The sequence below is a fragment of the Bos indicus genome, chromosome 5 (assembly GCF_029378745.1).
Source record: "Bos indicus isolate NIAB-ARS_2022 breed Sahiwal x Tharparkar chromosome 5, NIAB-ARS_B.indTharparkar_mat_pri_1.0, whole genome shotgun sequence".
NCBI lineage: Eukaryota > Metazoa > Chordata > Mammalia > Artiodactyla > Bovidae > Bos > Bos indicus.
The window spans coordinates 101,154,545-101,169,360 of record NC_091764.1 but is presented as its reverse complement, the minus strand read 5'-3'; the positions used below and the strand labels follow the sequence as shown (position 1 = coordinate 101,169,360).

Sequence of the window (14,816 nt, the reverse complement as noted above, 5' to 3'; positions counted from 1 at the left end):
AGAAGTCACAGAGGCAGGGGTTCCTGGACCACACTTGATGAAGTAGCACTGTTATAAACGTTGTTGTGTTAATATATTCCTGACTTTCCAGTTCTTCTAGTTTGGAAAGAATCAGGCTTACTATAAATCACTGTAGTTTTTCATTAAAATGTCCAGCCGAATGCTTGAAAAGTTGGAGAGGCTTTAAAAAGAAATTCCTGTCCTCTTGTTATTTTTAATATTTTAAAGAAGGGAACTCCACCAGTTTGTATGGCATATATAGATACCATTGCTATTTTTAGCAATTGCACAAGAAGAGACAATTGAATAATTCTTTCTTCCTAACAGTTCTTTCTTCTTTTAAAATGTTGCAGCTTACCTCATCAGTCTACAGTACTGATTTTAAGAGAATGGAAAGGAGCAAAGTATATTAACCAAATCTGGCTTAAAATGTGGAGACTGGCTAATCATAATTTCTCTTAAGCTACAAATTTATGATATTGCAGTTGTTTAATGAACTTTTTCTTAGTCTGATTATTCAGTCAGCCATGCTGGTTTTTTGCAACTACAATCCATTTTTGCTCTTTATCATTTGTTTCTGCTGCTGCTGCTGCTAAGTCACTTCAGTTGTGTCTGACTCTGTGCGACCCCATAGACGGCAGCCCACCAGGCTCCCCTGTCCCTGGGATTCTCCAGGCAAGAACACTGGAGTGGGGTGCCATTTCCTTCTCCAATGCATGAAAGTGAAAAGTGAAAGTGAAGTTGTTCAGTCGTTTCCGACCCTCAGCGACCCCATGGACTGCAGCCTTCCAGGCTCCTCCGTCCATGGGATTTTCCAAGCAAGAGTACTGGAGTGGGGTGCCATTGCCTTCTCCGATTATTGGTTTCTAGGAAGTATAAACAGAAAGAACAAGATATAACCTGTGGGTTACCTGAAAAGCTCATGGTAGAATGAACTCTAGTTTATAATAGAGAAAAGAAAAATTAATTTGTGTAGTTGATAAGAGCAAGAGCACACACATGCATGCATGTTAGCATTTTTTCAACTTTGGATGTCTTCCCCACTGACTCACTCTTCTATTTCTTAATCCAAATAGAATGCTGTATACTAAAGTTGATCTTAGGGCTTCTATTACTTGTGTGGTGGAAGAATAAAGGATGAAAATATGAAAAATAGAACTTCCCTGGGGGTACAGTGGATGAGAATCTGCCTACCAATGCAGGGGACAGGTTCAACTCTTGGTCTGGGAAGATTCCACATGCTGCAGAGTAACTAAGCCTGTGTGACAGCTGCTGAAGCCCATGTGCCTAGAGCTTGTGCTCTGCAACAAGAGAGTCCACAACAATAAGAAGTCCTACAATGAAGAGTGCCCCTCACTTGCTACAACTAGAGAAAGCCCACATGCAGCAGTGAAAATGGAGTGCAACCAAAAATAAAAAATTATAAAAAATGTTAATAAAACTAGGAAACTTTGTTTTAACTTCTTTGATTTGGATATTACAGTGTTTATAGTTTAATAGTTTTTATCCACTTAAAAAGTAGTTTTAAACTGATAGTTAACTGAAGACAAAATTGAGCCATTAAGTTCTTACCTTCTACCTTCTTTGTCTTGCTGACTTTAGATAAAATTTATCATAAAACACCTCTGCTGCTATTCTTAAATTTTATTTTTTGCTCAAACCAGGTGGTCATGAAAATTTTGCTAAAATGATTGATGAAGCAGAAGTACTGGAGTTCCCAATGGTAGTGAAGAATACACGTGGTCATAGAGGTGTGTATGAATTGTTGCTATTATACATAATATTGAAACTATTCTTCAGAACTTCTAAAGAATTGTAGGGAAATTGCTAGGTGTGTGGTACCTCAGACTTGTAGAAGGCTTTTGTGAGTTGTTGAGTTCTGCTGGAAGCTATTTCTGTTCATTAAGTGGTTATCTTGGACATTTTAAGATGCATACTTAATTTAGACTGAGTCTCAAGTTAATGATCTATCTTCCTTTTCAACAGTACAAGGATTCTAGATCACTAACACCATCATCCTCATCCCAATTTATGTTGTTTGAAAACAGTATATAAAATATCTTAATAACTTTGGATTAAGTAATGATTTTTTTAAGGGGTAAAATGATTCATAAATCCAAGTACTTCCAAGCTTTAGTGCCTTGACAGATAACTGGATGAGGGTTCAGCTGGGACTTCAATGCACTATTTCTACCTGACTTCTCCAGTCAGCCAAGAAGTCTCAGGCCTCCTACAGTGACTGCTCCAGTGAACAAAGAATCTGTGTGACCTTTTACACCCTAGCCTCAGAAGTCAGATAGAATTCCTTATTCTGTATTCTGTTGGTTGAAGCAGTTACATCCCCTCCTAGATTCAAGCAATGGGACATAGATTCCCCTTCCTCTTAATGAGAAGACTGTCAGAGTATTTATAACTATGTTTTTTTTTTTTTTTAATTTAAATTTATTTATTTTAATTAGAGGCTAATTACTTTACAATATTGTATTGGTTTTGCCATACATCAACATGAATCCGCCACGGGTGTACACGTGTTCCCAATCCTGAACCCCCCTCCCACCTCCCTCCCCATACCATCCCTCTGGGTCATCCTAGTGCACCAGTTTTAAAAACAGACACTTCTCTTGGCACAAAAGTAGTAATGTAGTGCTATCTTACTAAATGCAAATATAGTATCTTAATATTGTATAATATATAAAACATACGTTTTAACTCAGAACAATGTTTTACTGATAAGTGAGGCTAGTATTATTGGCTAACCTGAAGAAATACAATTCACAAGAACCCAGCCTCACAATATATACCGGAATAAATTCTGTTAAGAGATTGGGGAATGCGAGAGTGACCATAGACAACTGATTCTGAGAAAGTAGAATGGGAAACAAGAAGATATAGGTAGCAGATATCAACTGCATATAGTTTGATGACATACTCATTTCTTACTCTCTTTTTTGGTCACAGGCAAAGCGGTTTTCTTGGCTCGAGATAAGCACCATTTGGCTGATCTAAGTCACCTTATTCGCCATGAAGCTCCATACCTGTTCCAGAAGTATGTTAAAGAATCTCATGGAAGGGATGTACGTGTCATTGTCGTGGGAGGCCGTGTGGTTGGCACCATGTTACGCTGTTCTACAGATGGGAGGATGCAAAGCAACTGCTCATTAGGTAAAAAGCAATGCAGGAGTTTTTCTATGATATAAAGTAGTGTTATTTAAGCTTATTCAATGAGTATTTGTATATAACTCAGATCCTTTTACCTAATAAGTTGCTAAATATATCTTTCACATGTAAATATCATTAATAGACTTAACACGAACATAATTTATGTATGTATAAATTTGCTTTCACCCAGACTCAATTAATAAACCAATTCACACACTTATGAAGTGTCTACCAGTTTCCCTCTTTGGTTTTATATTGAATTGGCCAAAAAGTTCTTTTGGGTTTTTCTGTAAGATGTTACAGAACAACTTTTTTGGCCACCCCAGTATTATTTTCTGTATAATTGAGGTTCATTTAAGCTGTGTCCTAACCTATTTAACCTGTTGGTCCAGATAATATTGCTGATTTTCATTTGTTTAAATGTATATTTTCTGAGATCTTTTATTGTTGAAATGCCTCAGAGCATAGTCTGGGTGTTGTCCTCTTCTCTGTTTATTTTACTTTCTTAGTAATCTTACTTAGCTCGTGGCTTTAAATGCCATTTATATGTTACTGTTCTCAAATTTATCTCTCCACTTTAGGCATTCTTCTTGAACTTGGGCACACATATGTCACTGCTTGTCAATAGCGCCATATAGATAACTGTTAGAGATTTTCGTCTCAACATGTCCAAAACTGAATTCCCCATCTAACTACTTCTTCCAGTATGTCCCACACACTGTTTTCTCCTTATTGTTTATTGGCAGCTGTATCTTTCGAGTTTAGACTAAATCCTTGGAGTCGTCCTTGATCCCTTCACTAGTGTAAGACTTCATGTCCAGACTCCTTGAAATCTCTACTCTGAAAATGCACCACCTCTTATTCCCTCTCTCCCCAGTGAGAGGATTAGAACAGTCTTACTTTCCTTCCTGCTCCCCTCCTCTTGATTCATTTATTCACTGAACAAATATTTTTGAGCATCAAGTACTGTTTTAACAGTATTTTGTATATAACATTGTACAAAACAGACAAAAATTTCTGCTTTCCTGGGCTTTATATTCCATTGTTCTGGTGAAACCATTTAATAGTTTTAGTTCAAGTATGGATTAGAATTTCTTTTATTGAGTTATCTCTTCTGTTTCAAGAATCAAGAGCTTACTTTATCCATTCCTAGGCTGTCTTTATCTATGTACGGTTAATTATACCCATATTGGGGCTTCCCCAGTGGCTCTGTGATAAAGAGACACAGGTCGATCCCTGGGTCAGGAAGATCCCCTGGCGGAGGGCATGGCAACCTACTCCAGTGTTCTTGCCTGGAGAATCCCATGGACAGAGGAGCCTGATGGGCTACAGTCCACGGGGTCCCAAAGAGTCAGACGTGACTGAAGCAACTGGACATGCCCACACACATACCCATATTGCAAGAATTATTACTCATCACTCTTTATTCCCCAGCTGCTCCTTCCCATATCTTGAGTTTTTTAGTCATTTGCTGTTAATATCTTTTCTAGATTATTTTCCCTGGATGATGTATGTAAGTGATAGATACCTCAGAGACTGCTTTCTTTTTTAAGAGAGGATGATGTATTGGCTGAGATAGGATCCTGATTGTAAAAGTCTTGCTTCAGTTCTACTGGTTTATAGTTTATGTGTGCATGCTTAATCACGTCTGACTGTTTGTGGACCCATGGACTATAGCTTGCCAGGCTTTTCTGTTCGTGGAATTTTCTAGAGAAGAATACTAGAGTAGGGTGCCATTTCCTACTGTGAGTGATCTTCCCGACCAAGGGATCAAACCTGTGTCTCTTGTGTCTCCTGCATTAACAGGTGGATTCTTTACCACTAGTGGCACCTGAGAAGCCTGCTTTATAGTTCACACTTTTACAACTGAATGTCCAAATCTACTCTGATTGGGCAGCGGGGGTGAAGTGGGGGGGTAGGTAATATATATTCTTTGTAAGTTTTTTGTTTTGTTCTCTTATTTTTGGTTGTTTTACTTGAAAAGCTCAATGTTTTGTCAGGATTTTTTTAGATATGTGTCTCTTCTCAGTCTGTCCAACCTGGATTTTAGTAAGGTGTTTCTATCAGACCTACTCGTTTTAAGCCTCAGGAAAACTCTTCTTTCTTTCTTGGGGAGTTTTTCTGATTCAGTTAGCAAATTTTTTGTTTGTGGCTTCACCTCAGTGTTTTTGTATGTGTTTCAAAATATTTCTTAAGCTAGATTTTCCAAGTTATATGTTATACTCACAAAAGCAACTCTCCTTCATTTCTGCTACGGAAGTTTTTAAGTTGGGTAGTCATTTTTGTTTTAGTCCAGAGAGTTTTTTTGTGCTAAACTTGAACTTAATGCTTTTCTTTTATTCAAATTGTAGGTGGCTTGTTGTTTTTGTTCTTGTTACTCTTCCATCACATCAGAGCTCTGCTCTGGTTATTTGGAGCATTGCAAATGGTTACAGAGCATTAAAGATCCATCAGTACTGTGGATGCCGAGAAGCAGTCTTTAATTCGTTTACTAGTGTGTCCACGAAGCCCTCCTATTTCCTGGGCTTCTCTCCCTTACTCTTCCAGCCTCACTGGTGGTGGTGGTGGTGATAGTGGTGGGCAGGTGGGGAGGGGTACCTGAATCCTACTCATGTGTGCAAAAGACTTTTGGTCTTTTCAGGGTCAGGCAATACTCATATAGTAGTGAGGTCAACTTTCCTTCTGTTGAGCTCTTAAAGCCAAGGTTTTGTCAGAGTTCTTTTGCTTTCTGGTCCTTATCTAAAGCTTCCTGAAGCTGGTCACCAAATTAGAAAATCTAGTTCTCATTTTTTTCTCTCAGATACCAGCAAAGAGTTCCCCTACACTCAGCCAACTGCATTAAGCCCCAGGATCCTTTCAGCTTAGGGATGACACATAGAATAGGGGCAGTTGAGCAAGAGAACCGTGTTCCTAGATTCTGTTCTCTGTTGCTGCTGCTGCTGTGTCGCTTCAGTCGTGTCCGACTCTGTGTGACCTTAGAAACGGCAGCCCACCAGGCTCCCCCATCCCTGGGATCCTCCAGGCAAGAACACTGGATTGGGTTGCCATTTCCTTCTCCAATGCATGAAAGTGAAAAGTGAAAGTGAAGTTACTCATTTGTGTCTGACTCTCAGCGACCCCATGGACCACAGCCTACCAGGCTCCTCCGTCCATGGGATTTTCCAGGCAAGAGTACTGGAGTGGGTTGCCATCGCCTTCTCCGATTCTCTGTTATGCATCTCTATTATTTTTAGAAATCAAAATCTGGAACTGAGAGAAACCAATAACAATATTAGTTTAACTGTATTTTTGCAAAAGTTCCATGTTATTGCAAGTAAGATAGGCTTTAGTCAAAGTTCATTGTCTTCAGAAAATATAACATATTGAAAAAGTACTCCTCATCAATTTGTTAAGAGACTGGCTTGGAAGAGGATTCCCTAATGAAGGAGTTCTAGACTTCAGAGTCCCAGTTTTACATTAGCATAGCACTTTTGTTTTTGCTGTTGATTTAGAAGATTTTGAAGAGATGGTTAACCTTAACGGGGTTACCTTTAAGGTCCGCTTTAGTTTTACTCCAAAAATGTATCACTTCTTTTTTTCTCTTTTGCCAGGTGGTGTCGGGATGATGTGCTCATTGAGTGAACAAGGGAAGCAGCTAGCTATCCAGGTGTCTAATATCCTAGGAATGGATGTGTGTGGCATTGACCTGTTGATGAAAGACGACGGCTCCTTCTGTGTCTGCGAGGCCAATGCAAATGTAGGTTTCATCGCCTTTGATAAGGCTTGTAATCTAGATGTAGCTGGTATCATTGCGGACTATGCCGCCTCCCTTCTGCCCTCTGGCCGGCTCACCCGGCGTATGTCCCTGCTCTCCGTGGTGTCCACGGCCAGTGAGACTAGTGAGCCGGAGCTGGGTCCCCAAGCCAACACTGCTGTCGACAACATGAGCGCAAGTTCCAGCTCTGTTGACAGCGACCCTGAAACCACCGAGCGAGAGCTGCTCACCAAGCTCCCAGGGGGCCTGTTCAACATGAACCAACTGCTAGCCAATGAAATCAAACTCCTGGTGGAGTGATTCCACCGGTAAATAATTAACCAACAAAAACCCTTGTAAAACTTTCTTTTTCTTCTTTCCTTTTTTTCTTTCTTTTTTCTTTTCTTTTTTAAACCAACTTGCAATGCTGTTCATGAAAGATGCTCAGGAAGATGAGAAAATTGAGTAGGAGTAGTTAGGAGGGAAGAAGTGGGAGATAGACATGATCTCTGCTATTTGTTACTTTTATTTACAAATGCTACAGATAGAGAGGCAGAAGAGGTGAGACACAGAAAAATGTCAGGCTCTTGTAGTTACTCTTTTAAGTTACTCAGAAATGTGTAGGCTCTCAGGCCATGAAGATCATAATTTTTTTCATGGTCCCTTTTGTTTTTGTACAGTTGGTACAAATTTCACAGGAGTGTAATTTCATATTGCATTTTAATGGATGAGGTAAACATCCACCTAAATTATAATTTTTTCTTTTTTAAAAATCTGAAAATTCAGCCTATACACTATTAACTAGCAGCTTTATCTTCATATTTACGAAATCCTGAGGGACTCTTTTAGCGACTTTTTTCAACCCTTGATATGGGTGGGAGGGCAACGTGAGTGTGACCCAATAAAAATTTCCTTTAATGACAAAATTGGCATGTTTGCATGATAAAAGGGAAATGAACAGTATTGCAATGTCTGGCACACAAAATAACATTTACTCCATTGTAGATAAAATTGCACTAGTTAAAAATATGTGCATTGACTTGTATTTGTTAGTGTTTTAGCCTTTTTTTGAAAGACATATGCTCTGTTAATGTTGCATTTTTTTTAATACATGCTAGTCTTAACATTCCCTGATCTATGCCTGCATCTTTAACAATGGCCAAAGTGAAGAAAATGCTACCTTTTTTGTTAACAAGACACTGACTTGAAACATGTGCATTTAAGCCTTTTATTTTTTCCTTTTTTCTTTTGGTGGTTGGGCATTTAAAGAATAAGGACAAGGAAAAATATTTTGGGGGGGGGGGCAAATCAAGGGCCTATAAGATCCTGACTATAAAACTGAAGTGATTCCATCATTATTTATTTGCATTTTTCACATTTTAAGAGGGTGTTGTGTGTGTGTGCATGTGTGTGCATGTGCTTGCACACGCATGCATGTTTATGTGTTTGCTTTTTGTTTACACCAACCAATCAAAAAGAATAGATACTAGAAAATGGAGCATGATGGGAAACACAGTTTTTTACTTAAAAAAAAAAAAAACAGTCAAGTTGTTTTCATAACTGTACTCTGCTGGGTAGAGGTACTCACCTGAAGATATGAGGAGAATAGATGCTTTTTAGGCTTTTGTGTATATGTGTGTTGTTTGCTTTTTTTCTTTGATTCTAGACTGTCCAGTGTATGATTTATTCAAGGCTACATGCTTTCCCTCTGCTTCTTGCTGTGCATTTTTTCCTGTTACACATAGATTTTGCGGTGGGGTAGACTGAACATTTTTTGTTTGGGGACTTAGCAGTCTCTTATAGCCCTAGTCTGAAGCCTTCAATATTCTCTTTATATTTCTTTATTTCTGAATTCATAAAAGCCCCCAAACTGCATATAATATGAGCCTTTAAACATGGGAAACTATTCCAACGAATGGTTTGGAAGGTGTGTTAAGAAGTAGAGATGATCCAGAGTTCAACGTAATTTTTTTAAGCAGCAAGTTCCACCTCCCTACAATCCTCTGAAGCTTTTTACCCAAGTCCTTTCTTGCCTCTCCAGTGCTTTTTTTCCTTCAGATGGACCTTAAACATAATTTCTTGGACACTTACTAGAGAGACTTCGAGGCAATAAGATCAGTATTAACCAGTTCTAACAGAGGTTTGATCATGCTTATTGTACAGTTTTTCCCCCATTTAAAAAAAAAAAAGGAATGTAATAAAATTTGTTTTCTTTTCCATAGAATTAAATAATATTAAAATGGAGTGAAAGGTTGATTGTTGACAAATAGAATAGTACCTCTAATCTGTGCAGTGTCTCATTTCACCTTAGTAAAAGATGTATAAGAGGAGTTTCTGGTTTACTTTAGGATATTCTAATCTCATCTAAAAGAATTTGACTTGTACCAGGTTATCGTGGGACATATTGTGGCATATATAAGTACCTCTGGCTCACTTGGTACTTGTTTTACTGAATGACCGTACTTTGAAAGATGCACACTATTTGGGATAGAGAACTGAAAAGGGAGAACATTTAATTAAATCATAATTCATACGTGTATAGAGACCATCTGGTTGCCACATAGATTATGACACATATACTTGGAATAGTTACATATCACATGTATGTAGGTCAGTGAATTTTAAAACACAAGTAGAATACCCTCTCTATTTGATGAAAAACTCAAGGTTTCTGTTGGATGGGATAAGGCACCAGGAAAGATACAGGTTTAGCCTTGTAAAAAATTATCAAATTGACCAACTGCATTAGAAAAAATATCTGAGATTATTTCACTGTTACTTTTGCTCACTGTCCATCTTTTGTGCATTCACACTCTATTAAAACATAGCCTTACCAACCTACTTCTAGATCATACACTCATATGTTAGAATGAGAAGGGCAAGGATGGTCATCTTAGAGTTAAAGAACACAAATGTCCTCTTGAATTCTCTCAAAAAAGTAAAGACTATGAACAAACCATACTGGAAGAACCCAAATAAACCAGCCCAGATATTTAAGTGAAAGTTAAATATATTTTCATATTGTTTAGTAAATTTCTTAAAATCTTTATTGCTATTATGAGAGTTAAAAATGTGTATTAACTAAATATGTATAGTTGTTATCATGCAAAAATCTGAATTATTGTAAAACTATTATATATTGTTAAAATTGTAATTCTGAATTGTATTTAAACATAATTCTTTCTGATATTGCTTTTATGTCACCCATGATGAAAAGCGGACTATATATATATATACACAAACATACAGATATGAACTATTCCATTTAAAAGTTTTCATAGTTATTTTCTTTTGATTGGTCATTTCTGCTGGCTTTAACTCCACTGAACTTTGAAATATTTCTGTATATGCTATCAAATAAGAAAACATCCTGGAATATTTAGGAAAAAAATCCATTGAGAGACTTGTTTTCATCAACCACTTTATCAGACTTTTGAGAAGGTATTGAAGACATTGAAAGAAGTCATTGACTTTCACCATCATCTCTTCTTTTTCTCAAGAAGAAAACAAGGAAAAAGAAATTCTCTTCCTTCAATGAATCCCCAGTTTGGGGTCTGGGGCGCTTAGAGACATTGTGAAATCCAATCTTGTGTTACATTTTTCTCCTGGCTCACTCACTCTTTTTGAGAAGGTTTATGGGCTATATGGCTGGTGAGACACGATCCCCTCCTAAGAAAATGTAGGTGCTCAGACAGGTAACCTCTGCTGCTACTGTTTTTATTTGTTTGTTTGTTTGTTTAATTTCTTTTAAAATTTGTTTTTGTTGTACTAGGATATTTTTTAATGTAATATATTGCAGGATTTATAACGAGGTACTGCTTTCTTTCTTTCTTTCTTTTTTTTTTTTCTTAAAAAACAAAACAAAACAAAATTTCATTTAAGATACATTTAGGCGCCTTTGAAGCTTGGATTTTGGAATGTTTCAGTAGTGGACAGAAATCTGCTGTTGGAATCTCCTAGTCTTCCAGGTTTAATTTGAAATGTTTTTAGTTTTGTTTTGGATTTTTGTGTGATATTTTATTTCCTTTATACCAATTGCCCTTTTGCCATGCTGTTTTGGGGTGGCTGCCTAACTCTAGTGACAGTTCTTTCTACATTAACGAAAATGTGGTGTTTTAAATTCCATAATGTTTTGCATTTTTTAAATTGTTTTTAAAGAAATATTCTAACTGCTTGCACTATTACTGTTCTTTGCCAGCCTTTTCAGGAGCCAAAAAAACAAAAACAAACAAACAAAAAAATACCCAGAGAAAAAACTTTCCTTCTTCCCCCTTCCTGATGATGAGTGAGAAGTATTGAGAACTTTCGGGGTCAGTGCCCTTCTAAACTCCCCTTCCCCCAATAATGCAGCTGTAGAGTGAATGGTAAATGCAGCGGTTTGGATTCAGGCACAACCCCAGCCTGCTGGCAGGTAATTTGATTCTCCTTTTTTTTTCCATCACAAGGCTAACCTTACTTTCTTTTTAAAAGTTCCTTTCTTTATGTACTTTGAAGGCACCCATGGGTTTGTAATTACTTTTGTTTCAAAAAACAATGTGTAAATTCATCTAGCAAATAATTTACTTATAGAAAAACCTTTGGGGGTAAAGTTTGAATTAGTTGGGATGAACTCAGAACTTTGGGGATTTGCTTTAGCCATTTAGATCTTTCCGTTTCTTGCATATACGTCTATGATTATTTCAGAGTGTGACTTTTTTGGCTTTGTTTTTGTTTTGGGTTTGTATGTTTCTTCCATTGTGCTACTCTGGCTTAAGCTTTTTCAGAGGTTGGTGTTCCGAATACACAGTGAGCTCACAGTATAAAGACATCAATTAGGAGTTGACAGGTATGGAAAACTAGAGTTTTGAAAAGGTAAAATTAGGTTCTAGGTTATATATATGGTAAAAACTCACCATAGCCCTCAGTTGACCTTAGTAGTGCTTCTCTTTCTCTGACTTCATTATAAAAGTGAAAGGTAATGAGACCAAGATAATAGAGAGTGTTTATTTCAGGAGCAGCATGATTTCAGAACAAATGATTTTAGTGTTTCTGAAACACTAGTTCTCACAAAGAGGTAGATGTCAGCAGACATCATAAAGTAATAGTTTAAACATTCAAAAAGTTATAGGTTGAATAGATTGGAGGGCACTTCTGAAGCACAAGATCTTGAAGCAATTTATTAATTCCATGAAGTAAAGTTAGTGGCAGAAACAGGAATATAACTTAGCCATTTTAACATCCTTCCTGTTAGTTAATATACTATCCCCTCCTCTGTCTATCCCAGTCCACCTATCCTTTTCCTTCTTTTCCCTGTCCTTCCTGAAGTTTTAGCTCTAATATGAGTTTTGGGAGATAATCCTCTATCTGATAGGTAGGATTTTAGTGGCAGAAGTCAGGACCTTTCCAAACTTCTCTTTGGATGTCCTATCCAAGAAGACTGTTAAGTCTGATAACCCTCCAAGTTAGTGAATAGGGAATCCTGGCTTGTAATGTGGTTTCTACTGCTAAAGGCATATAATAAGTTACTAACTTGTGCTTCAGTTCACTCCTGTGAGGTAGGGATAATCATTCCCGTAGCATCTTAAGATTTAAAATATTTATCTCTTGAACTGAAATTTACTAACCAAGGAATCCCACTGCACTCCTGCAGTAATTTATGATGTATACTAAATAGGCTTGAATGGAAGGACCTTGTTCTGTTGCTGATAAGAATGGCCAGCATTAGAGTGTATGCACTGTGTGATTACTTCGAACGTGGAGGATTTGTGAACCTCCATTCTGCTGCCTTCCCAACTTCCCCCTCCCTGAAGATCACTTACATGTTAAGAATGATTATTTTCAGATTTACCATATTCAAACTATATTAGATGGTCCTTATATAGCGTATATACCTGGCTGCTGTTGTGTGGTTTGGGAACATGAGGGGTGGGGTGAATTGTTGTTGTTTTAGGTTTCAGTCAGACAGCCATCCCTGTGCCCCAGTTCCCAGAAGCACAGCAGGCCTCTAGAAGCATCCGTGGGAACGGCGCAGTCCTGACATCAGCAACTCTCCTGCTCAGGCTCATCCCATATACAGAGGTCAAAGGGTGGGGCTTGAGATGGGGGAAGGAATGAAAAAGCAGAAACAATGTCACTGCAGTGCCACTGTTGACCAGCCTTTCTTTAGTGCTTATGTCAGTGTTTGCTTTATTTTTTTTAAGTTGACCAAAAAAGATTTTACTTCGGGAGTAAAGGTAGTGGGAGGGTGGAACAAAAACATGCCATTTTTACTAGTTCATTATTATCACTAGCTCATTCTTGCATATTGTTCTTCAGTAGCTAATAAAGAATAAATGAAACCTAGACCTCAGTAATAAGGAGAATGCGAATACAAGTGAATCTCAGGATACTAAAAAAGAGAAAAAGCATTTTTGTGGTATTAATTTCCAGTTCTACAACAGTTATTACATTTGTCACTGTGTCTCCCTTTTTTTGCCCTAATTCTTCTATGTATGTTTACAGTATGAGAAAATGTGCCTTTTTTTTTTTTGGTGGTCCTTTTAAAAAGACCTAATGAAATTACTACTCTTTTGCAAAAAAATATACACCCATTGCTTATATGGGCATACAAATGCTACCCTATTTTAAATGTAGGTGGCGTATGTGTTCGTGTTTTAATGTATTCAGAGCCATTGGGCAATAAGCAGTCCAGAACATTGAAAACTCAAGCAGGTAAAGCACCTAACACCCTTAGTTTCTAGAATTACTTTTAAAAACTCCTTTATTGCTGCATCTTCCATGAGTCTTTTGGTAGTCTCTGAACTTAAAATTTGCAGGAGTTGTAGACTACCTAGTCAAAATGTTAAGTTATGCATTTATTATTTGTAGGGACAGGTGAAGAAGAAAAGTTAACAGACAAGAAATGGCTCCTTGAGATGGCAACTGCTGAGTGTCTGAATCTCTCCCCCTCCCCCTCCCCCAGCTCAGCATGAACATTGATCATACCTGTTTTGATTTTCTGTGATTGGGATTTTTGTTGTTTTAACTTCTGGCGGGGAGGTTTCAGGGAAACAGGAAGTTCATGCACATGTGAAAATATGAAATGTTAAACAAAGGAAGCTTTCTCTTTAATGTGACTAGTAAGCGAGAACCTTTTCTATATACTCTTCTGCTGCAGCAGAGAAATAAACTGGTAGGTGGCAGCAGAAGAAAGAATTCTTCAGATTGATGGCTACTGGCAGTCTGCATAGGAGAAGAGAGAGAAGGTGACATACCATGTCCAGCAACAGGGCAGAAATGGAAACAGGACTGCAATTGCTGATCTTGACTCTAAAATGGTAAGTTAATTTCAAGAATGTGTTTTCAGTCTGATACCAGTTTTCCATAAATTACTGTGGTGTGTAACCATGAATGGCTATAAATTTTTGATGTAGAATGAATTTGTCCTAGACTACTATCATTCTTTAAATTAGGGGAGAAAAATAACAATATTTGTAAAATTAGAGATTTCCAGTATATTGATACATGTAAATTTTTTTTATCTCAACTTTATTGAGGTATAAGTGACAGATAAAATTTTAAGAAAGTGTACAACGTGGTAATTTGATACTTATTGTGAAAAGATTTCCCCCATCAAGTTACTAACATATTCCATATGGGATCTTTAATGATGGTAAAAATTTATGCTATCTCATAGTAAATATAACCTCTGATTTTTAGGGGGAGCATTAGGGGGATAACTACAGAAGTTATGTAATTGTCAAGTTTGGGGCCGAAAATGATCTTGCCATCTCTTTCCTTTCTAGTCCCATTTCCTTATCACTGTCTGCCCATCAGTCCCTTCTGCACATCCGCCTTCTCTCTTGCTTATTTGGATCTTCCTTCCCTCTCCTCTTTCTCTGGTTGTGCTTCCATTGGTTTGGTATTTCTCCTACCTCTGTCTCTCCGTGTTTCTCTTTCTCACTCA

At 37.5% G+C, this 14,816-nt stretch overlaps 1 protein-coding gene across 9 annotated transcripts in view; it reads left to right on the top strand.

Moving 5' to 3' along the window:
* Positions 1-14,816, top strand: part of RIMKLB (ribosomal modification protein rimK like family member B) — a 46,288-nt gene that overhangs the window by 29,628 nt on the left and 1,844 nt on the right. For 5 of the 9 annotated variants that reach the window (XM_070790181.1, XM_070790182.1, XM_070790180.1 and 2 more), the window contains 3 exons: positions 1,665-1,751; positions 2,959-3,162; positions 6,750-14,187. In XM_070790181.1, the coding sequence (XP_070646282.1) occupies positions 1,665-1,751; positions 2,959-3,162; positions 6,750-7,213 (755 nt within the window). In that variant the 3' untranslated portion in view covers positions 7,214-14,187. The remainder of the gene's footprint in view (positions 1-1,664; positions 1,752-2,958; positions 3,163-6,749; positions 14,188-14,816) is intronic. The other 4 variants (XM_070790185.1, XM_070790184.1, XM_019961611.2 and 1 more) reach the window with 4 other exon arrangements.